Genomic DNA, 22,773 nt, shown 5'->3' with positions numbered 1-22,773 from the left:
GTTGATTAGAAGGAGTTCATTTCACGGCATGTAAAACCAGTGGGGGGGGGGGGGGGGCTCGTTGTAAAAGCTGAGCTCATGTCTGAGACTTTGCCTGAAAGACATAAACATAGAGGGGAGAGGCAAAGGAAAAGGCAGGGCTGGGGTCAACTGGAGGGGTGGGGGGACTGAGGGGAGAGTGTGAGAGGGAGGAGGGGGTATGGATGGATGGTATGGTATAGGAAGGGAGTAAAAGGAAGGACACCTGGAGGGCCTGTCTGGGGCAATGCGCCTGCAACAACAAGACTGCCCCGCCGCTGGTTACTGTCTCAGGAGAGGAAAAGAAAGACGAGGGAGACAAGGGGGGAGAAAAACAAAGAAGTGGGGGCCTTTGGAGCCGCATCAAGAATTTGCCTTTTAAGGGGTACAGTCGCACTCGTCCAGGCCTCGTGAGCTCCGGCGCGGCAGCCAAAAAACACTCCTCTGGGGAGAATAAATAAACAACAGCAAAGAGGCCGGCGAGGAGAAGAAACATGAGCGACGCTAATGTTTATCACACTTTAAACAAAATAAAGAAAACGAAAAGGACTCTTTTCTGCTCAAATCCCCCTTTGCTTTCGGGGTAGAACTCATCAAAAACAAAAGATAGGGATGCCTCTGACATTCCTTGTTGCAACTTCTAGCATCCTTTGTAACATGTGAGTGCATGGGTTCTGTGGTGAAAGAGAGCTTGTTTCACGCTCACAACATTGTAAACAATGGGGAGGCTCAGTCCGGAGAAGGGCTCGGCCCGCTCTGAATCACTGGTTTTGCCCAGCATCCCAATAGCTGCCCTCACTGTTTGGTTTTCTTGGTTTGTTTTCTGGACAATACCAACAATGTGTTGCCCGAGCTAAAAGGAGACTCTGCCTGCATCTGGGGGGGATGGAGGGGGCAGGAAACTGCTGAGGAGGAGAGGTGGGTGGGGGTGAGAACAGAGAGGTAATTGTATATGTAAGAGTGAGGCAACCCCAGTGGAGAGGTAGGAGCAGAAGGAGAGAGAGAGAGAGAGAGAGAAAGAGAGAGAGAGGAAGGGGAGAGACGTGTGTTCTGGGGATGGGAGGACTGGAAGAGAGGAAGAGGAGCGACAGGAGGGGAGAGTGAGGGAAAAGGGCGAAGACGGAAAAGGAGAAGGAGAGCGACGCGGGATCCTCGAGTAGAGGGTCATGTGGGTGCTTCCTGGGATGTAGTGGGTTCGATCGGCTGAGAGACATAGTAAAGTAGTAAAGTGTGTGAGAAAGTGTGTGTGAAACAAAGAAAGCACAGTGAGAGGAGGAGGCGAGGCTGAAGGAGAAAAATGAGGAGTCCACATGTGACTGCAGCAGGACGGAGTTGGTGTTTTTTAAAGTGTGTGTAGAAGAAGAGAAGGGGGTGGGTGACCGAGAGAGTGAGTAGCCTTCCCTCTGTCCCCGCAGCAGGGCTGAACGCGGGCCAGGAAAAGGGGGACGGACCTCCCTGTCCTCAGTTCCAGCTGACAAAAACATCTGCCCCAGTGCTGGAGCCTGCTTAGAGGACAGAAAGACAAAGAGAGAGGAGGAGAAAATAAAAGGGTCCAGAGTCCAGGACCCCCCGTCCATCTTTATGGGTTGCGTCCTGAGTACGGACTGGTGTGGGGAGGACGAGGTGCAACCGGTGGCGGTGGTCAGGAGCTCGTCCCTGAAGAGAAGGAGTCTGGAGAGGAGCGAGAGCGGCAGGATGAGGCTGACCAAGGTCAGTGTGCATGCTGCGTTCACGTGTTACAGACATGTTCACTATATAGTTGGGTGTTTGTGGACATCGCAGGTCACAGGGTGCAATTTGTTGATCTAAGGTACATTTAAGGGAAATAGATGAGTCTGTTGACAGGTGTTGGGGAATACTGTGACGCGGTGTATTGAGCGACTGTTATGAAAGTTACGTGGTGTAAATAAACAGAAGACATTGATACAGGAGACCGCCGTTCTTGTCCCGTGTGAAACCAAAAGTAAATGTTGACCTTACGTTTTTTTTAATATCACATTGTTATCTTTGTTACGCAACGGCCGCTAAGGGCGGTTGTTAATTTATGGTAGTAACATTTTAACTGCTGTTACATTATATTTAAACACAAACCACAATCTTTTATTTAACCTCGACCTAAGAGTTTAGTTGCCCAAACCCCATCGTTTCACAACTTTAAACAAATGGCATTGTGCATTTTTGCGAGCTTGATGTGATGCTGATTTGAAACAATTTTTGAAATGCTGTTTTAGTTCAGAAATGAACCAACTTACCCCGTTGTTTGCAGAAACTTCCAATGCCAACATTTTTTATTCCGGCTGGGTCGTTGTGTGAAATCTGATAAAATGCCTTTAGTGATGTCACTTGAGTCAATGTAGGATGGGTCTGAAGACTACAAGTTTGAAAACGAAAATAATAAAGTGAGGATGTGGAGCAGCTCGAGGCTAGCATCTAGAGGCTACATTAGCCGCTACTAGCATAGCAAATTTGCGTCCAAAAGTTGAATTGTGGCTAATGTAGGCGCCAGGTTTTGACAAGAAATAAGAATGCGTGGAATGAAAAAAGACAATATCTCTGGTTCTGCTGCATCGATTTTAATACTTTTTTTAAACTGCCAATCGTATTCCAACTAATGCTGAATCAGTTCCCCTTTGTTACAATTTGCAAGTTGCTATACTGATACAATCCAATGAAGATCCATAATGTTTTGTTTTTTTCTAAATATGTTTTATTTCAGTTGCTTCTTGATTATCGTGCATATCTCCAAGAATACATGTTTGGGGCGAACATTTTGTATTCCCGAGCAATACATCATTACTTTTATTGCATTCTCACAGAAGGTGAAGTAATGATGCTTCAGTAACAACACCTTTTGGACAACGTACCCCTTGTAAACAGATATGCAGGCACGTTTGAGTATTTTGAATCTCCTAAGTTTATTTTAGATTGAAACAAAATAATACCTTGCATTTTCATGTGACCCACATTAAGTGGGAAGCAGTAATGAAGAACTGGGCATTCAAGTTCAGAGTGACGTTATATATGCCTCATGGACGTGTGCAGGACATCTGAAGTTGTAAGAAGCAATTGTTTATCTCCTTACAAGGAGTGTGTGTGTGTGTGTGTGTGTGTGTGTGTGTGTGTGTGTGTGTGTGTGTGTGTGTGTGTGTGTGTGTGTGTGTGTGTGTGTGTGTGTGTTCGACCCTTGATTTACAAGACGATGCGGATGACGACGGCGTCTCTGAGCGAGGTCACATCTGACAGACACAATGGCACTGTTGTGACGGCCCTCGGCCTCTGCAGTAGACTTACCGTCGCGTAAACAGAGGCACGCTAGCTGGCCGGAGTCATCGTAAAATTGCTATTAGCCATCGAGAGGACATTGCGATCCTTGCATCACATGGAATCACAAACGAGCCTCTGTGGGTTTCAAATCCAGATGTGTGAATTATCTAAATGTGTTTGCGAGCATTTTTCTAAGTGTGTGTGCGTTCATGCTTGGTTGCACCACGGTCCCAGCGGCTCCATATCACATGCAGAGCAGCGTGGGAATGTGGAGCCCACTGGAAGACGTCATCCAGCTGTGACTGACCCCACTGCAGGGGTGTGGGAACCAGTCAGATCCCACTGATCATCCTAGAGGAAGAGACGCCGTCTCATCTATTTATGCTCATTTGTTTTCATTAATTTGTTCTTTTTCCACCTCTTTCTTTTTTTTTATCATTTCATGGTTGTTTTCCACGGAGCTGCAGACAATCGTGGGTGTGAGACCAGAATGTGACTTGGCTTAAATGTCTATATGTGCTGGCATACGCCACAAGCACACGTAACTCATGCCAAGTACTTGCTGGAAACACATGGCAACAGAAATGATCCACATGCTGCTCTCAGTGTGATTACATAACTTTACGATGTTTTGTCAGGGACACGGCAAAGGGATGTTTTTTTCATCATTTTACTTTTTTTTATTGGCCTTTTTTTTTGTTTATCATCTCCATTTCTTGTGCAAAAGAGCTTTACATGTTTGGAGTCTGCAGGGTCGGTTCAAAAACACATTCCCCAGTGTCATTAATGGTTTATGTCAGCAAAGTTATTTCTAAAACACAGGTTTTTTTCATTATTTCATAATCTCATTCTGGGCCCTTAGAATAGGCCTCACTGACTCGCCGTCCAATGATTCTTGGACAGTTGTTGACAGAGAGTAGCCGAGCATCAATAAACAACCTTCTGGAAATGAATTCCTGAAATAAACTGTTTATGGTGGTTGGACACAACAGTTCATATCATTTTCTATTAAAAAATAAAGCACCAGACCGTGTCGACTGATGGAGAAATCATGTGGGACAAATCAAAGTAGGCGAGTCTCGGACAGAAGTAATGAAACTGCCACCTTGAGGTTATTTGTTTGTCTTTAAATAACTTTTTTACTTGTGTTTTATGAAACAGACCCAAACAGACCACACTGACATTGAAAGTTAAGTATGAATATCTTGGCAGGCATTGTAATCAATATGCATTTAATTTACTTACATGCAAGGCCAAGTCCGGGTCAAGTCTCTAAGTCATTAACGGAATTCCTCGGCGGTATCCCTCGGAGTATGTTTCTAATATGAAACATACTCCCACACTGCCTCTATTGCCATGGAACAGCAGGATTGCCACCACCGTGGTCCGGACTGAAATATCTATTTGACGGATGCCATGAAATGTGTTTAGTGCTAAATAGCAAATGTTACCTCGCTAAGACTCTAAAACTCGGCGGTTAATGTGGTGTCATGCATGCTTCACATTCAGCCTGTTAGCCTTGTCACTGTGAGCATGTTAGCTGTCCAAGTATTTACCGCGGAGCAATGCTGTGTCCAAGAACAGCTTCACAGAGTCTCTAGCACGGCTGTAGAATCTCATGCCTCGTTTTCAGCGCAGTGGTTCGGCTCTGACTCGACTGAGTTTTGGTGCCAGGTCCTTTTTCTATAGTTTGTTTTCCACTGCAAATAGTACCATCTTAGGTTAGGGGGGATTCTATGCTGATCACCATTGCGATGCAGAGCGAAACTGCCTTACTTCATCTTCAACGCGACCCTTGCTGAACCCTTTTCACCGGAGGAAGGTCTGCACTTGGCCTACAGTGTAGTTTTTATGAGCTGCCATCTTCTGGGCCAAGTGCATAAAAATAGGTGTTGCCTCTATTGAAGGTAGCTTGCCTGTTTAAAATGGCGGGTTTGTGCAAAAAGTCCTGTTGCACAAGCACGATTCTCTCTGACCAATCACAGGTCTGTGGCGTTTTAACCCCACCTCCTAGTATGCGACCTCAACATAGGTGGCACCAAAAAAAAGAGTACCAGGTACCAGGTGCTATCCACAACTTTTGCTAATGGAAAACCACGAGTCGAATTGAGTTGAGCCGTGCCGAATGGAAATGTGGCTTTAGTCGTAAAGTGGCCCTATTATGCTTTTCCACTTTTTTCCTCTCCTTTAGTGTGTTATATATATTTTGTACATGTAAAAGGTCTGTAGAGTGTAAAACTTGAAGTCCCCACCTAAAAGGTGTTATCACTGCTCCTGAGCCGCCTGAAAAGGCTCCATTGAATTCTCTCCTTCATTTCCGTAACTTTATGAGGTCACAATGTAACGGAAGTCACGTAAAACTCTCCGGCTAGTTTGGCCCGCCCTCAAACATAAAAGAAAAATATATAGCTAAATTTTACAACTATCATGGTGTAGTGGTTAAGACAGCAGTCTGTTACCCAGGAGACTTGGGTTTGAACCTTGCTGTGAGCTATTGTTCATTTGTCATGCTCTGGAGAGAGAGTTTTTTGAAATGTAATACGTTGACCAATCACAACAGAGCGGGCTAGCTGATCAATCAGGGCAGACTTTGCTTTCAGTGAGAGGGTGAGAAGAGGTGCTGCAGGACAGCCAGGATGAGAAAAACAAGGCGGATTATGAGCATTAACGCATGTAAACATGTTGTAACTGTAGCTTTTATCTTAACTTTACAGGAAGTGTTATGGCCTCAATGTTGCTTATTTAATATGCTAATGATCTAGAAACATAAGTTATTTTTAGTCTTTCAACTCCCTGTTTGTACCTCTAAGAATACCATAGTAGAATTTTGCAATCCCACTAGTTCTGTTTTCTTTTTCTAATTTGAGTGTTGTTGACTCTAGAAATACATAGAGAGCTGGCGTTTTTATATGTATTTGTCTTGCTTCCCTGTAACTTCTCATGAGCAACAGAGGTTAGATTGGTCATGACCAATACTGAGGCCTGGAGCCACAGGCATTCACTACAAACACACACCCAACACAGGAAGGAGCACTGACCGGTTAGGGTTGAATATAGAACCCCCCCCCCCCCCCCCCCCAAAAAAAAGAATTATCCAGAATAAGTGGAATAGAAATAGAGGTAATTCTCACACTCACAAATAAGATGAATTCCTATGTAAACTCCACACTCGGAGGGTGGCCAACTAGATTTTTGCGGCTTGAAAACAATGACCGGACCCGAACTGAGCAGGATTTTTAAGAATGCCTGTTGTTGTGTGTAGCGGACGCGCAGATGAAAGCCCATCAAGGGTAAAGGAAAGACATAAACCTCTTCCTCCCTCTGTAGATTTCGGGGAAGAAAAGAAAACAAAAAACCAAATCCAAGCACCGCCCTTAAAAGCAAACTGTTTCTTCTCTTACTCTTCAAAAATGTTGAGCCTGACTTTCGCCCAAGTTTTGAGAAATGTCTTTTGGGCCGTCAGAAAAGGATTTTTACTGAACTCATTGGCACAAACTGTGTCGTCGGCATCTCGCCCACTGCTTTTCTCCCTCTCTCCCTCCTTCAACAGCTGCACCTTATCAGTGTTTGGCGTAGCGCTGTCACACACGACCCTTCTTCCAGCTACGCGGCCCCTCTTTTTTTGTCGCCTCCTCCTCCCCTCATTTCCTTCCCGTCTCCCACTCCGTCCACCTCTCATTCATTTACCTCCGAGTGCGCTCCAAGTCCTTCCACTTCCCCACACGGCTCTTTGAATTTTCCGTACTAGACACCCGGCATCCTTGCGACTACCGACACTAAGCGCCGTGCTTCGGAGCTTCCAACGCAGCATTTTAGCTTGATTAAGGATTTGCTCCATGTTTCTGCAAAAGCGTCCCCCCGCCCCCCTCTTCCCTCATCTCCATCTTTCTTCCAACATGACCCTCCCCCACTTTACTTATACCCCCCGCCCCGCCTCATTCCAATCCCAAATACTGGCTTCCTGTCTCTCAGGGTCCCTCAGTATTTTTTCACTCTCTGCGGCCCTCCCCAATAACTTTTCACACCTTACTACTTTGCTTCTTAATCCATCCCTCCCCCCCCCACTTCCAACGCTCTCCTCTTACCCCCTTTTCACCCTGCAAAGATCCCAAAAAAGGAGCAAAAAAATTCCAGAAACAATTAAACTCCCCAAAAACCCACAAATCTATCAGTCTTTCTTTTTTTCTTTTTTCTGTCATGAGCCGGAAATTCTTGGGTTATGAGCAAAAGGAATGGACTGCATTACTGCACGTGTTGTTGGAGGGGAGGTGGGGGTGAGGGTGGGGGGTCGCCACATACGCCGTGACTCACAGTCATGTTTCACTTGTGCCGTACCTGCACGTCGATCCAACACATATGGAAGTGACTAAGGGGTCGAGGCAGCAGACAGAAGTAATGCTCCGTCTGAAGCTGGGGAATATCACGGGCTAACAAGTTAAGACTCAACGGGAATGAACATCCACACACACACACACACACACACACACACACACACACACACACACACACACACACACACACACACACACACACACACACACACACACACACAGGCACATGTTGAGTGTAAACACAGCCGTTAGCATGTACAGATAGTTTGGCAAGGAAGCAGAGATTTATATCATCAAGAATTCGTTTGCTTGTTTCAATTAATCAGCTCAGTCTGGTTATGTCTTTAAAAAAGAAAAAAGGCAAAGTTGCTGTATTTGTGTTTTCAAGCTTATTTCAAACATCTTTCTCTGCATTAATGGCTGTTTGTAGGCCGACACTCATGAGCTACAGAGAAGGTATGTTTAAATAGTCAAGACTAACCCCTCACCCGATGCATTTATCTTATTCCACCACTTGGTGCTGCTACTAGCCCAGCAGTGTCGATGCAGATGTTGATTGAGGCACATCTGTGTTTGTGTGTGTGTGTTGCAGGGGGGCATGTTGAGAGAACAGGGGCACTGACCACACAGAGTCCAAGATGAGGGAGGGACTTTGATAATGGGATTCCGAAACACTCGTTAGCTTTTTTAGTTTTACATGGTCAGATTGTGGAGTCGATCAGCTCAGGTTGCTAAAAAAAAAAAATTGACATTATCAATTCATTGAAAACATAAAACCTATATATACTTGTATAAAATTTGCAATTCAAAGCTTGCTTTAGAGAAATATGGTAATAATATCCTTTTTTTTTGGCATTTAAAGCTAGAGTCGGTAATCTTTTTCGAACCCATTTTTGATATATTTGTGTAAATTCTCTTTACATTCTGACAGCAATCAATCAGTCAAAGTCAAATACTCTGACAAAAAAAGAAATCTGGTATCTGTGGCTGTCCCAGGACTGTAGTAAGCCAGACCATAATGTAGATAGTTCATAGCCCGGTGTTAGCTTTTTATTTCACAAATCATATTGGATTTCATGGAAAAATCCCATTGGCTTTTTGTTGAGGGAACTAGTGTGATGATAACTTCACGGGTGGACCTACAAAAACACATCATCCCTGCAGCTTCTATAGCCGAGCTTAGTTTTACATTCATTGTGGTCATTTTGCTGATAGCTACCTTCATTGGAAAATGTTTGAGACCATAAACTCATGTTAACAATAGTTACTGAGGTAACAAATCAGTGAGAAGTAGGATCATTTCTCATATACTTCTATACAATCAGACTTCCCCATCGTCTTCACTCTGCAGAACCGGAGGACTCTGGATTCTTTTTATATTGCATAATCTTGCTAATTTATCAAGATTACCTACCCTCGATGTGCTCGTTGTGCAGTGGGCAGATGTCGGCCAAAAAAGGGGGGTTGAGAAACATTGAGCTAGTGTGTTTTGACTAAAATACCTTTTGTTCAAATGTACTATTCGTTGACATGAACATATCTGTTACACATGTAATAATGGTGGTGTATACTGTAGGAGGAGAGGAGGAGAACCAGAGCCACCTCGCACCTCACACACAAGGCCCATAATTAAAAACGCCTCAATATGTGTGTGTGTGTGTGAGATAGTTACATGTTTGTTTACATGCTAAGGCCTTTTTTTTTTTTTTTTACCAAGTCACACCCAGATCCACTACCGCAGTTTTGACCTTGTTATGAAAAAAAAGGGGGATGATTCTGTGGCTAACTTTTATTTATGTTTTGAACTTCATAATCTTGCACAGCAACATCATTCGTGTATTGATACCACTTTGGCACTTTATCACTTATTCCTGTCTGTCAGTAACTTTGTGTTGTATCGCTGTTGTACAGTTTCTCTCTTGAGAATGAAATACTGATGATTGCCTGTAAAAAAAAAAATAATAATCAAAAATTTTAAATAAACCATAAAGGTATGTGATGTGAGGTATGCGCTTTTCTAGTCTTCCGACCACTCAAAGCGCTTTTACATTACCAATCATTCACCCATTCACACCCATTCATACACTGATGACAGGGGCTACCATGCAAGGTGCCACCTGTCCATCAGGATCTATCTAAGATAACATTTTATCTTATTTATCTGTGATAAAGAAATAATATATACAGTACCAGTCAAAAGTTTGGACACACCTTCTCATTCAACTACTTTGAAGAATGTAAAATATAAAACATATTCTGGTTTGTTGAGCATTTGTTTGTTTACCACATAATTCCATATGTGTTCCTTCATAGTTTGGATGTCTTCAATATTAATCTACAATGTAGAAAAAAATTTAAATAAAGAAAAACCATTGAATGAGAAGGTGTGTCCAAACATTTGACTGGTACTGTATATATGAAAAGAGATGATCAGGTAATAATCTCAATCACTCCTCAATTTTGCTTTTCCTAGGGAATATCATAGAGTTTAATTCAGCCAATCCGGATCCAGTATCCTTACGCTCCCCTCCAGAAAGCAGCCAATCAGGTCCCAGTAATAAAATCCCAGTAATAGTACTCCACACATGCTTTTTTTTTTTTTTTTCCCAGCCGGGTGTAGCTCCGCCCAGCAGCCCCTTCACGGAGGGGCTGGACCGGAGCAAAAGAAAACAAGTTATCTCAGTGGCGGGCCGTGTTACTGAGGGGTCTCCTCTGAGAATGAGGGGCAGCTCCTGAAACCAGGGGACATGATTAGCGGGAAAATGAACAAGGTAAGACCGCAAAGTCTGAGACTCAGTGCAGTTACCTCAAAGTCAGCCTGAAGAGGTTTAGGATGTGCGTGCGTGTGATGCTGAATTTTCACGTGTCCGCTGCGGAGTTGCGCACTTGGGTGAATTGGTCTTCTTGGTGCGCAACACCCGAAGGTGGCTCCTTGTAACAGAAAATAGTCCGAGTTTATTCAATAGGGAGATTTAATGTGACTGTTCGTTTGCTTCCACTTTACTCTCTTTTTGTTAACTTCACATTATGATAGGCTCTACTTAATAATGTGTCGGTTGTTATTTCATTTTTTTTATAAAGCTTTGAGTTGAACGTGGGGACCAGAGCGGACTCGATGCGTCGCACTTCATTAAACTGACATGAAGGGTTGTGAATAGAGTCATGTGATGCGTTCAGGGCCCCCTCCTTCAGCCCCTCTGTTACGTCAGCGCCAGTCAGTTATTGTTAATGTCGCAAAGTCATGTTAGAGGGGGGGGGGCTGTTTCTTTTTTAACCCCAAATGACTAGGACTTATTTTTTTTTTTTTTTTTTTATTTTTTTTACATTAGAATGCAAGTATAATTGCAGGTAGAAAAAAAAAAATGTTTAAAGTTGAAAGAAGACAATCTTAAAGTATTTGGAATAACTTTACATCTTAAATATGAATCTGTAAAATGTTACAGCCAAGGACCAGAGCTCTTCACCTTGTTTCTCTTACTCATAACTCATACCGTTAATTGACCATTTCATAGTACGATGGAAAAAAACCCCAAAATTGTGCCCAGAAGTTTGAGTTACACTGCAATTTTGGTCCAAAAAGTAGTCCCCTGTCAGACTGTGATGACAGGCTCTGGTTGAGCGTTGGTAATGCACAAATTTCTATCAATCAAGAGCACGACCTGACAACAAAGGATGCTTTCAACAAAAAACTTTCGTTGTTGGATGCATGATCACACTTTACATGCCCGCTCTGATTAATGGCCGTTGTTGGCGGTTCTTACATCCCTAAATAAGTGTTGGCTCCGGATCAGGATCCCTTGTCAGAGTTCCCATCCTGCTTTGGAAAGCAGCTGCGCATTAACAACAAGATAACATTGTCCAACCTCTCCAAGCTTTCCTCTCCCGATAACGGTGTGGGCATTAGCACGTTTTTCTCCTGCGTATGTTGTGTGGTCACTTGGCATTTAGATCAGATTGGAAAATAAGCTTGTGATTTTAAAAAAAATGAAGAAAAATTCAGTTTCCTTGGGGGAAAACCTGGGCAACAACAAACACTGTTGCCTTTGAGCAAGGCACTGGAGGGCTCCACTGGAGATGTGCTGTGAGTAGCAGCACAATACTGTTGTTGTGTTCAGTGTACAGTCTCTATATTTGTAATTATTGGGTGTAACTGAGAAGTTTGATGGTCCAGAAATGGCCCATGATGGCCGTGTTTCCGGACGCCCCCCCCACCCCCACCCCGTTCACTGCCAAGCTGAGAGGCTGAAACAGAGCCTGGTTCACATTCCCTCGTGCAAGATGACGTTACACTGAGTTCACAATCTACAGTAACGGCCATTCACTCTCACCTGGAAAAACCCTGCAGCAATTATGCAGAATGGATCCAAATGATATGCATTTTTAATCCAGCAAGAGCAGCTACAGGTTTCCTTGAAACAGAACTTGTCAAGGGGCAACCTCGCGATCTGAAAAGTGGAGCCAATACTTCAATTCCTTAAACTTACATTCTCTCTAATGGCCATCAGGGAAGAAGTCTGGTTGTAGTTCATGAGAAAATGACTCTACTTCTCACCTGATTTATTACCTCAGTAAACATTGTAAACATGAGTGTATGGTCTCAATCTCTAGTTTCAAGTCTTCTTCAATACAGAATGCAGGGTATGCTTTTGGGCGTGGCTTCCTCGTGATCAACAGGTCACCTACCTTGGTGTTGTCAGTGTCTTTGTCAATACAACACTTTCAAAGTGTGTTTTCACTTCGTTAAAGTTTATTTTAAAACTTTGGTTGCCTAAAAATGTCTTATACACTTCTGGTTGCCAAAAGGCTATTGTGCGTGTTTACCGTCCTATCCAACAGTGGACTTCTCCTCGCTACACATTCACCAACAGGGGACTCCTAAGCTGGTCATGCTTTCAAATTATGCTTAAAAACCTTTGGTGATTTTTTTTTGGTTTATTTTAGCCAAGAGGAGACAACTCACAACCTCCAAACTCCAAACCTGGAGCCAGAGACCATTGAAACCAAGACTCTCTGGGACCAGGTAGAGCGTCTGACCAATGAGGTCCACAGAGAGAGACAGTAGAGACAGCGGCAGACCAAGACTTGCCAGAGAGAGAGGGCCAAGGGTCATGAGCAGTACACCCTGAGCATCCAGCTCGGCCAACAACTGGAGCTAGGACAGTTGGCTAATCAGAATAACATTTCCTTAACCTTTATTCATGATTACGTATTAATAAGGAGGCATCCAGACCTTCTTTCAGTTGTTTGTATATCTTTTACAAACCAATTCCAATACGCCATGATATCTGCAGTGGAGACGTCTCATTCAAATAGGGCAGGTACAAAGCATTTTAAATTAGAATTTCAATTGTGTTTTTAAAGCAAATTAGAGAAAGAAAATATATTTTTTCAAACGATACTGAGATTTGTTAATGATTTATTTCAACCAATTACTCTTTTTTTTTTATATATATATTTTGAATATCCTATTTTGAAACAGATGGAGGAGCAACCTCTTCTGTCTCTCTGGACCAGCCACCTCAGGTTTGGACCGAATTTAGTTTTTTGGCAAAACAACACGGTTGTCTGGCAAGAAAAGTTGAGCAGGCTCTTGCAACCCAAAGCGTCGCCATGTGGCAACTGTCTGTGGAGAACAGATTAGCAGCTGATTACACTATTGGCTTCAGAGATGTCCTGCTATTAATTATTTCTGGATGCTGCTGTGTTTGTGTGTGTGTGTTTGTGTGTGTGTGTGTGTGTGTGTGTGTGTGTGTGTGTGTGTGTGTGTGTGTGTGTGTGTGTGTGTGTGTGTGTGTGTGTTAGCAGCAGGAGTCCTAGTGAACGGAAGTGCATCATGACGGCGCGCTGACCTCACCTCGGGAACAGGCAGTCTCTGTTCCCACCACAGCCTGTCCCACCCTTATGGACGCACACACCCGTGCACACTCGCATACGAGTGGACTGACAAACATTTTATTAACACACATGCTGGCCTTGATGCCAACAGAAACCAGATACCCAGACCCATGTGGGACACTCTCAATGGAGGGAGGGGTTTTAAGTAAGCAAGGAGTCATAAACACATTACTGAATTGAACGGCTGTCTGAGTTGTAGTGCATGAAACATTCACAGAAAAGGAGACTCAAGAGTATTTCCATTGAAAATGAGGGTCATGTCAGTTAATTCCTTTAGGGCCCAAAGACTATTCCCTCTTATTGTAGTAAGTATTTGATTCTAAATGGTAAAAGCAATTTGATCTGACAGTCAGATCAAATTGACTGTTTGTCAATCAAAGGTTTTCTCACAATAAGGAGGAATGCATGGCATGAAAAAGATATCTACGCATTGATTTTGATTTATTTATTTGAACCAGCCATCCTACATCTGTGTGTAATGCAAAATCAGTGAAGTGCTCTTTCAATCAAGCAATTTAATCAGCAGAGGGTTATCATCAACATCATCTTTATGTCATTAATATTAAAGAGAAAGCTGTTGTTAGTTGCAATTGTCAGCGAGAGGATGAGCCACGTCAGTGATGAAATGATGGAAAAAGTTATCCAGCAGTTTGGCTTGTTTATCAGAGACGATGAAATTCAACTGCATCACTTAGAAAATAGTTCGGCGTGATCAAATGATCAGAACTGACCCGGAGAGCAATGTTACTGAAAAAAAGCGCTCTGAAGATCAGAAGACAAAGGTACATTCACAGAGTTCTTCTAATGACAAAATCAGTAGAAGGAGTTTCCCCTCGAGGCTTTTTTCTGTGGATGCCCTCACTGACCATCTGCAGCTGAAGCTGAGGTCACAGGCCTGTAGTCAGTAATGTACCAGTCCCACACAATGCTCATCATTGTCTAAATATCAAGACTATTTTTAGAGAGAAAGCGAGCAAGAGAGTTTCCAGGGACGTGTGTGTGTGTGTGTGTGTACGCACAAATAGCTTCTGTGTATTTCGTTTTTTACATTTTGTCCGCATAAATCTCTGCCTGTGTGTGTGTGTGTGTGTGTGTGTGTGTGTGTGTGTGTGTGTGTGTGTGTGTGTGCGCATCTCTTGTACGAGCGTCCAACCCCTCCCTCGTTCAATCCAGCTACTGTTCTATGACGGCTGGCGAACGCGCAGCGAGGAAAGTGGGAGGGGATCTCTGGTTAGAAAGCATTTCTTTGACTCCAGAAAAGTCTCTTTATTTTTTTTCTCTTCTCAGCCAGAAAGCTAAAAATATCAGGAAAAGGACCTTTTTGTGCGTAGCAGATGTTGCATTAGATGTGGGGTCTGTCCTGGCTCAAGGGGCAGAAAAGAGGAAAAGGGAAGACTGTCTGTTTCCAGTGGACTGTCCTGCAAGGATACACATCTACACGTGAGTGAGTGTTTGTGTGTGTGTGTGTGTGTGTGTGTGTGTGTGTGTGTGTGTGTGTGTGTGTGTGTGAGTGTGTGTGTGGAGTGTTTTACTTCCTGTGGTCTCAGGTAGCTGTTTACAACTTGTGTCACTTCTGTGGAAATGTAGGCAGGTCCCAGCCGGTAGCTCACATGGTCACACATGCTGTATGCTATTGTCTGTGAAGGCAGATGGTCCCGGTTTGGTTCACCTGTGTGCATCTACAGCACCAGTGAATTCTTTTCATTCGTTCATTTCTTGCTAAATAGACGATGATTGCGTTCTTGTTTTGAGCGTTTCATTCTGTTTTTCAGCTGTTTTTCTCTCCGGCAGCAGAAATGATCTCCAGCGGTATCTTTATTAGCCCACTCCGTGACAACTAACACATGTTTTACCAGGGGAAGATGTCTTTTATCCATTACAGTGGTGAACGGTAATTACTATCCTGGGGACCAGGCTCAGCATCACAGGTTTACACACTCTACAGTCTTCCAGCTGTTTTCTGCTTCCTCTGTTGAAATCCTCCTTAAAGTTGTAAACCCCGCTTCACTGAGGTTCCTTAGCATAATATGTTCACGTTAAAGTTGCTAAATTCTAAATGTAGAGCTTTAATATAGCTGCAAACAATTATTACCTTTTGAAGATAAAGTGCAGTACAACATTATTTTGTAAAATTTATTGCACATATTTTACAACATAAGGGTCATTTATGTATCTGAGCAGCAAGCCGGAGATTTTATCATTGACTCGTTCTATTTGTATAAAGAAGAGGTCTTGTCTTTGAGTCCTTTATCCTTGTTAGGCAGTTTTTTTCATCACGCTAACGCTCCTGATCTAACTGACTTGCTAAATAGCCTACTTACTTTAGGGTGTAGATATTTAGGGTTGTAGCCTACCCGAATCTAAGATACAAATCATACTTTGCTGTACAACACAAAGAAACCAGGGGTGTAGGTGGCTAGCGGTTCTAGAAACAAGCTTTATCTAGCCACTACCCGGGGCTGTGGACCTTGTACTCCCATAGCGATGTCTGGACTGCTGGGCACGACTGCGGATTGTTCACAGCGAGCCGTGGTCTGTGGCAATGTGGGCAACCCACCCGACCCGTCTTGAAAAACACGGACCAGTCTGGTTTACCATGCTTAACACAGTAAACTCTCATTCCAAAGTCCATTTTGCAGCTTTTGACCATATGACATGATTTTTTTTTCTTCCCATTTGTCATGGTATTTTCTTTTAACGCCTCCATGTCGGCTTAAAAGCTTGTCCTACTGTTTCCAAGGTAAAGAATGAACGTTCAAACCTCTAACTAAAATGATATTCTTCCTAAACGGCATAAACTTCTGATACTTTTATAATACATTTTACATCCAGCATACTTTCTCTGGATATGGTTGCAGAGATCAAACCTGCAGCCTTTAGAAAAAGTCAATGGTGACACTTACCACTAAGCTAACATATCACATTGCATTTGACACAGAAAAGCAGCACTGCCAACTGTAATATTTGGAAGGTAATTGTTTCTTTCAGCACGTCAAAGCCAAGAGTATAGCAGCTTATATTGTTGTCAATCCACCAAGATCTTCAACAGCCTTCAGTGGTGTGGTGGTATATCACTGTCTGACCATGAGTGCCTGTGGCTGGACTATAAAGTGGTCTTGATTGCGTCTGAAACAGGAAGAACGCTGCCAACCTCTCATCTATGTGTTTATCTCTCAGCCCACATCACCACTGCGGTTTAGCTGACAGTAACCGGTTGCTCTTTTAATCTCACAGTGTATGGACTCATGCATGTCTATACAAACACACACACACTTTACAAGAGCATTGCACACATTCACAGAATAGAGGAAGGGAATACTACGGACTGAATCTACAAAAAACACAAGAATCATTTTGGTGTTGTTTTGTGAAGGTGCATCAACGTTTATATCTAACGTGTGTGTGGCCAGCAGTAGGCATTAAAGTCAAGGCGGAGATAATGACTGAGGCACACATGAGGTTCTTGAATTGGTCAGGAAGCGAAGCGGCGTTTGTCATGTGAAGGGTTCAGGAAAGGGTGGACTTGGAGTAAGGAAGGAGAGATAAATCAAGGATTCATGCAAACAGGATCGAGATAAGATGAGTACTTTAGTAAAGTCCTAGTGGATTTTGTTGTTTTTATTGCGAGAAAAGTATAAACGAGAAGAACAGAGATTTATTAAAACTTAAGAAGTATACGATTTCCCAAAAGTGATGACTACACATTTTTTTTTAAATCTCAATCCCCCCCCTAGACCACACCATGTAACATAACAGCCTATCACCAGCCCCCGAGCCACCCACCCGGTTCCATCTCCATCCAGCGCGCTGCGGTTGTAGTACACTTGTACTGCAGCAGGCCAGCCGCCGCTTAACACGGCTGCCGGAGGGTGATGCCAGGCAGGCAGCTGTCCAAACACTGTCCAGTCCCTAGAACAGAGTCCAGAGCGGCAGGATAATGGAAAAGGAGTGTGTAAACAGCACCCTTTCTTTGTTACCAAGGAGGAAAAACAGAGGAAACAAAAAAAAAACCTTTATGAGTAGGTTTTGTAGCAGGAAAGCTGTTTTCTCATGGTGATGATGTTGATTGTGTGTTTGTACTCATATTTGCTCTAAAGATGCTCAGATACCGTTTTTTCCGTAGAGATACTGATTTCAATACCTAAATATATTATGTAAAAACCCCATTCAAATGATTAGGAAATTAATTATTTTGTTTTTTATTTGGTTGGATTAAATTTAATTATATAATATAAGCTTAGATCTAGTGTTAGGAAGTTTAATTCCAATCTCTAATATCCATTTTATATTCCTGTGAAACTATCTCCTAACAATGGGATTTATTCCAGTTTCTCCCAAAAAATAATTTTACAAGATTACCTTTAAACACATCATGATAGTGCTATAATTTACCTTTGCCCAGTACTCATTTTTTACTGGAAAGAGCTTGAACGCATCATAATGTAACTCAATGCAACCTCCGTTGATATTAGCTGTTAGCTCGGTTATTTTGACCAAGCAGGACTGTGCTGCACCACAGACTGCTAACAGCTAACAGCTAACGTTAACTAACTTTCCTTGTGCTTATTTCAACGCAGATGTGTTGTTCACAATGACATTCATTGTCACTGACATCACGTGTGGTCGCAGTTTGCACATGTTTAGAAAGGATCAGACACGATGTAAGGATCAGATAGCGAGTGACGCGTGTTGTTGTTGTTCCTATGTCGCATTAATGATAAATAATATGATGACATGATAACCGATAAGTGCATGGACTCGCATACCAGATCCAGCTTTTTATGCTGTATCGAAGGCATTTACGATACCAGTACTGGTACAACTGTTGCTTGCTCTCAGAGGAGTGTACAGGGAAACACTTTCGGCCCCAAGTCCTACAACTCTGACTGGATTCCTGCCAGTTTCCAGAATATATGTGCTTCCCTTCAGCTTTACATTGCGCACGCTGTTTGTTCACAGGCCGACCCCCACCCTTACTTTCCTCCTCCCGTCATGCAGCCATGCAAGAAAACATGCTTAGCAATCCCCGTACTTAGCCCTGGGTTGTTAGAGTTCTCATGTTCAAAGCCCCCACAGAGTCACGTCAGGCCCAGTCATCTGTAGACGTAATCCCATGTTGGGAAACAAAGAGGCATTGGGCGGGGAATGGCTGCCACAAATACACACATCCCTGTACTACTATCCTTGTGAGGACCCTCATTGAAATGCTGCATTCTCAGGCCCCTTACCCTTACCATCAGGACTAAATGCCTTACCTTAACCATAACCCAATCCAACCCATAAACATTAAAGCCCAGTACGAACCCTCAAAACAGGCCCTTTGACGATGTGTGGAACGGCGAAAATGTCCTCACTTTCCAAAAATGTCCTCACTCTGCAGGTCTACGACTCAAATTGGTCATCTCAAAGAAGCACATACTCACACACACACACACACATTTATACACATTTACTCACATTGTGACAGATATAGACATGAAAAAGATATGCAAAGAAGAATTAGACCCACACATTTGCTCCTTTTTCTCTTTCCCAAACCTTCACACACACACACACACACCCACCCACACACACACACACGCACACACACTAAGGATTATAGTGTGGTATGGGCGGGAACTACAAGGATTATTACTGGAAGACAGTTACACAACCAGAACAAGAGTTCAAGAGGCAAAGGGAGTAGAGAAAGGATATAACCATATTGTGCACATCCATACACTGCACCTAAGTCTGTCTTACACACAGGTTAAAGCTGACAGTTCTAAGCTCCTGTCAGTATTACAGTCCACTAACTCACACGCCATTGCTTTTTTTCTTCTTCTCCTTTTGTTGAAAAGAGTCTGGGAAGTCAAATTTCTTTGTTGATTTCATCCTGTCGGATGGATGTGGACAGAGGGTTAAACTCTTGGATGAAGGTCAAACGAGGATTCTTGCATTTGTTTCCGAGAGTAGGCAGCTCCAAAGACTGCGTTGCCACGTCTGGTTCTGTGCTGTATCGGGTTTCTAACTGAGCTTTAAACTCGTTTTCCCTTGTGTGTGTGTGTGTGTGTGTGTTTGTGTATGTGTGTGTGTGTGTGTGTAAGCAGGGGGGGAAGGGAGAGCCCCACGTCTTCAAGGAAAAGACCTTCAAGAAGAAGCGGCAGTGCAGTGTGTGCCGACAGAACGTGGACAACGTCGGCTCCTTCTGCAGAGGTAAATGTTGCGAGCGTTGTGTGCCGTCGGTGTTGGAGAGAGTTTGGTCACTTAGGACCAAGTGAGTCTGAAGGACCAAGACAAAAGTAAGCATCATCATGGCGGCCTGCAGGATGTCTTACATTGTGTCTTTTGATCCCAGTCGCACATACTGGACTTTGACATTCTGACAAAAGAAGTACGGCTGAAAAATCTGATGAGCGAATGTGACAAAACAACTACATTTCTAGCATAGACTATATAGAAGAAGAAGGCTTAGTAACCGTGACGTAACCCATTGGTTACCCAACGTTTCCAAGCCCTGAGTTTAGCGCCATCTTGGATTTTTTGCAACCAGAAGTGCCACGAGAAGACTGAGTTTAGTAAAAACCAAACACTTACGAAGACATTTTTACAATCTGACTATTTTTTGCAACCAGAGAAGTCGCTTCCTGATGGCCATTAGAAAATAACGCAGGTTTAAGGCTTCGCTTTTCAGAACCGGAGGTTTACGGCCGGTTTCTATAGTTTCATCACAAGTCGAAGCAAAGTAGCACAGTTACATATCCTGATGCGTCTTTATTGTAAAGTGCACATTAAAAAAAAAGGAACTGGTCATAATCTCGGTGTGTGTTTCCTCATACTATATACTCATTTTTGTCATCTTTCTTTTCTTTCCTCCCTCCTTCCCTACTCTCTTGCCTCTTAGTATGCAAGACAGCCACCCACAGGAAGTGTGAGGCCAAGGTAAGGATCCACCTCATACACCCTTTAAACCAAATGAAATGCATTCAAGTAGTGACCTAAGGGATGTCACATGAAACAAGGTCAAAACACTCGAGAAATTAATAGATAAAGAAAATTAGAACAAAACTGTGAAAGGCAATTCTACTTGGAAGCCATAAAAAGATTACATCTGTAAATAAAGATCATATAAATAAGCATTGGTGACATAGTTCCGGTAATAATTCCTGTAAATCTTACTACAATACATAAGTTACAACTCTATTATATTAATATATAATACAGCTTGATATTAAGTAAATCAATCAGCATTGATCACTGTAGTAAAATAAACTATTTGAAGTCGTCACTTTGGACACAACCTTCACTGTAGCAGGTTAAATGACCCCACTAATTCAAGGTTAAGCCCAGATGTAGACCCACTAATCTTACTGGTACAGGCCCCCTGGGAGATAGCCGCCCATGTTATATATTCATGTGACTGCATTGGAATGATGCAAATGCCTATCAGAGCAGTTTAGTTGATTCTTATGTCAACGAAGTGCGAAAAGACACAACATAGGGGCTCTTACGAGGTGCAGGAGTCTCTACATCTCTGCTCACATGAAGACCGCTCAGTGCATTCCTCAGAAAGAGCTGCGAGCCTCGCTCCAACCCCACGCCGCTGCCCCTGTGAAAGGATCATTGACGGTGGGGACGGCATAATGAATAGACAGAGGGAAGCAGAGGGGGAGAATGCCAGTCGTGGCCAAACTGATGAAGAAGGGGGTATAGAGGCTGAGGCAGGGAGCCAGCAGGCGAAGGAGAGCCGGCCAGGGGCGAAGGCATGTGGCAAAGTCGAGCTTCATTCCTCCAGCATCGCTCCGTCCTCTCGACTTTTATCTGTGGAGAGCCGAGCCCTGAGGATGAGTTCAGAAATGAAAAGATGGCTTTGACTCGGCTTTGAAATCCCGCTTTTAACTACAACTTGTGATGTAGCCTTTTATCCTCGTTTAGGGTTTACAAGCTGGTTTGCTTCTGGGCTCGTTTATCTTTTGTTTTAGAGTGACATTATGGGAAATGTGCCTATTTACTTACTTGCATAGTTAAAGTGGCCCTATTATGCTTTTCCACTTTTTCCCTCTCCTTTAGTGTGTTATATATATTATTTACATGTAAAAGGTCCGTAGAGTGTAAAACCTGAAGTCCACGCCTAAAAGGAGTTACCCTCCCCCTCAGAAGCTCCTGAGCTGCCTGAAACGGCTCAATTGAATTCTCTCCTTCACTTCCGTAACTTTATGAGGTCACAATGTTACGGAAGTGACGTAAAACTCCTTCCGGCTGGTTTGGCCCTCAAACAACAAAAGAGAGAGACGGAGCTGAAGCTCCGGAGGAAGAATTTTTTTTAAATGTGAAACGTTGACCAATCACAACAGAGAGGGCTAGCTGACCAATCAGGGCAGACTTTGCTGTCTGGAGGGAGGAGCAAGCGCTACAACGGAGCATTTCAGAGAGAGGGTGAGATGAGGTGCTGCAGGACAGCCAGGATGAGAGAAATAAGGAGGATTATGAGCATTAACGCATGTAAACATGTTGTAACTGTAACTTGAGATAAAAATATGCACCCGGAAAATAGCATAAAAGGGCCTGTTTAAGATTTTAACACACCCTGATTTTTTTTTTGCCATTAAGTTGCACGTAAACGTTTTTTTTCTTGCTTTCACTCCTGGAATAAAAGCATCAACCAACAACGTTTGGTGTAACAGACAAATCCAAAGCGTACACTACACAGATCCAGATCCACTCCTTCAGTTCTTACCTTTCACATTAAAAGAGAAGCTCCAATACAGCTGGAACATTTTGCTCAAAGGAAACTCAAAAAAGGCAAGTTCTCCAAAATGTTGTTGTTTATTCGTCCTGCCCCCTGTGTGCTTTTGTACACTAAAATGAAACTACAGTCTTTGTTCTACTTAGTTTAGCACAAAGACAGCTACTTAGCTTAGCATAAAGCCTGTAAGCAGTGGAAAGCAGCTTGCTTAGGTTCTTTTATCTTTAAAGATACAACTAAGTCAACTGCAAAGGGGCTTGAAGGTGTATTTCATTGCCATTGGACCAGGGGTGTAGTGTTATTTGTTTAAGAGTCTGAGTGCACGGGCGCACGATTAAATTGTCATTTAGAAGGTTATGTAACAACTGTTCCTACCTAGGCAAGTTTACATAGATCAGTCAACTGTAACTGACCATGCGATCAAATGTTAGAAGGGGTTCATCAATAGTTTCACGTTTCACTGCCGCTCAAAAGCTACCAGCAACTTTTCTGGCGGAATGTTTCCTGGCTTGTTACTCGCATGCAAAGGTTAACGTCCTG

At 43.1% G+C, this 22,773-nt stretch overlaps 1 protein-coding gene across 5 annotated transcripts in view; it reads left to right on the top strand.

The window, feature by feature from the left end:
• Positions 1-1,144: 1,144 nt before the first annotated feature.
• The window catches only part of tns2a (tensin 2a), a 53,639-nt gene continuing 32,010 nt past the window's right edge, over positions 1,145-22,773 (top strand). For 4 of the 5 annotated variants that reach the window (XM_054608461.1, XM_054608459.1, XM_054608460.1 and 1 more), the window contains exons 1-3: positions 1,145-1,728; positions 19,598-19,703; positions 20,392-20,429. In XM_054608461.1, coding sequence (XP_054464436.1) covers positions 1,600-1,728; positions 19,598-19,703; positions 20,392-20,429 — 273 coding nt within the window. In that variant the 5' untranslated portion in view covers positions 1,145-1,599. Of the gene's footprint in view, positions 1,729-10,299; positions 10,385-19,597; positions 19,704-20,391; positions 20,430-22,773 lie in introns of those variants that run through there. The other variant, XM_054608462.1, reaches the window with a different exon arrangement.

The sequence above is a fragment of the Anoplopoma fimbria genome, chromosome 12 (assembly GCF_027596085.1).
Source record: "Anoplopoma fimbria isolate UVic2021 breed Golden Eagle Sablefish chromosome 12, Afim_UVic_2022, whole genome shotgun sequence".
Lineage (NCBI taxonomy): Eukaryota > Metazoa > Chordata > Actinopteri > Perciformes > Anoplopomatidae > Anoplopoma > Anoplopoma fimbria.
This window is presented reverse-complemented; position numbering and strand designations above follow the sequence as displayed.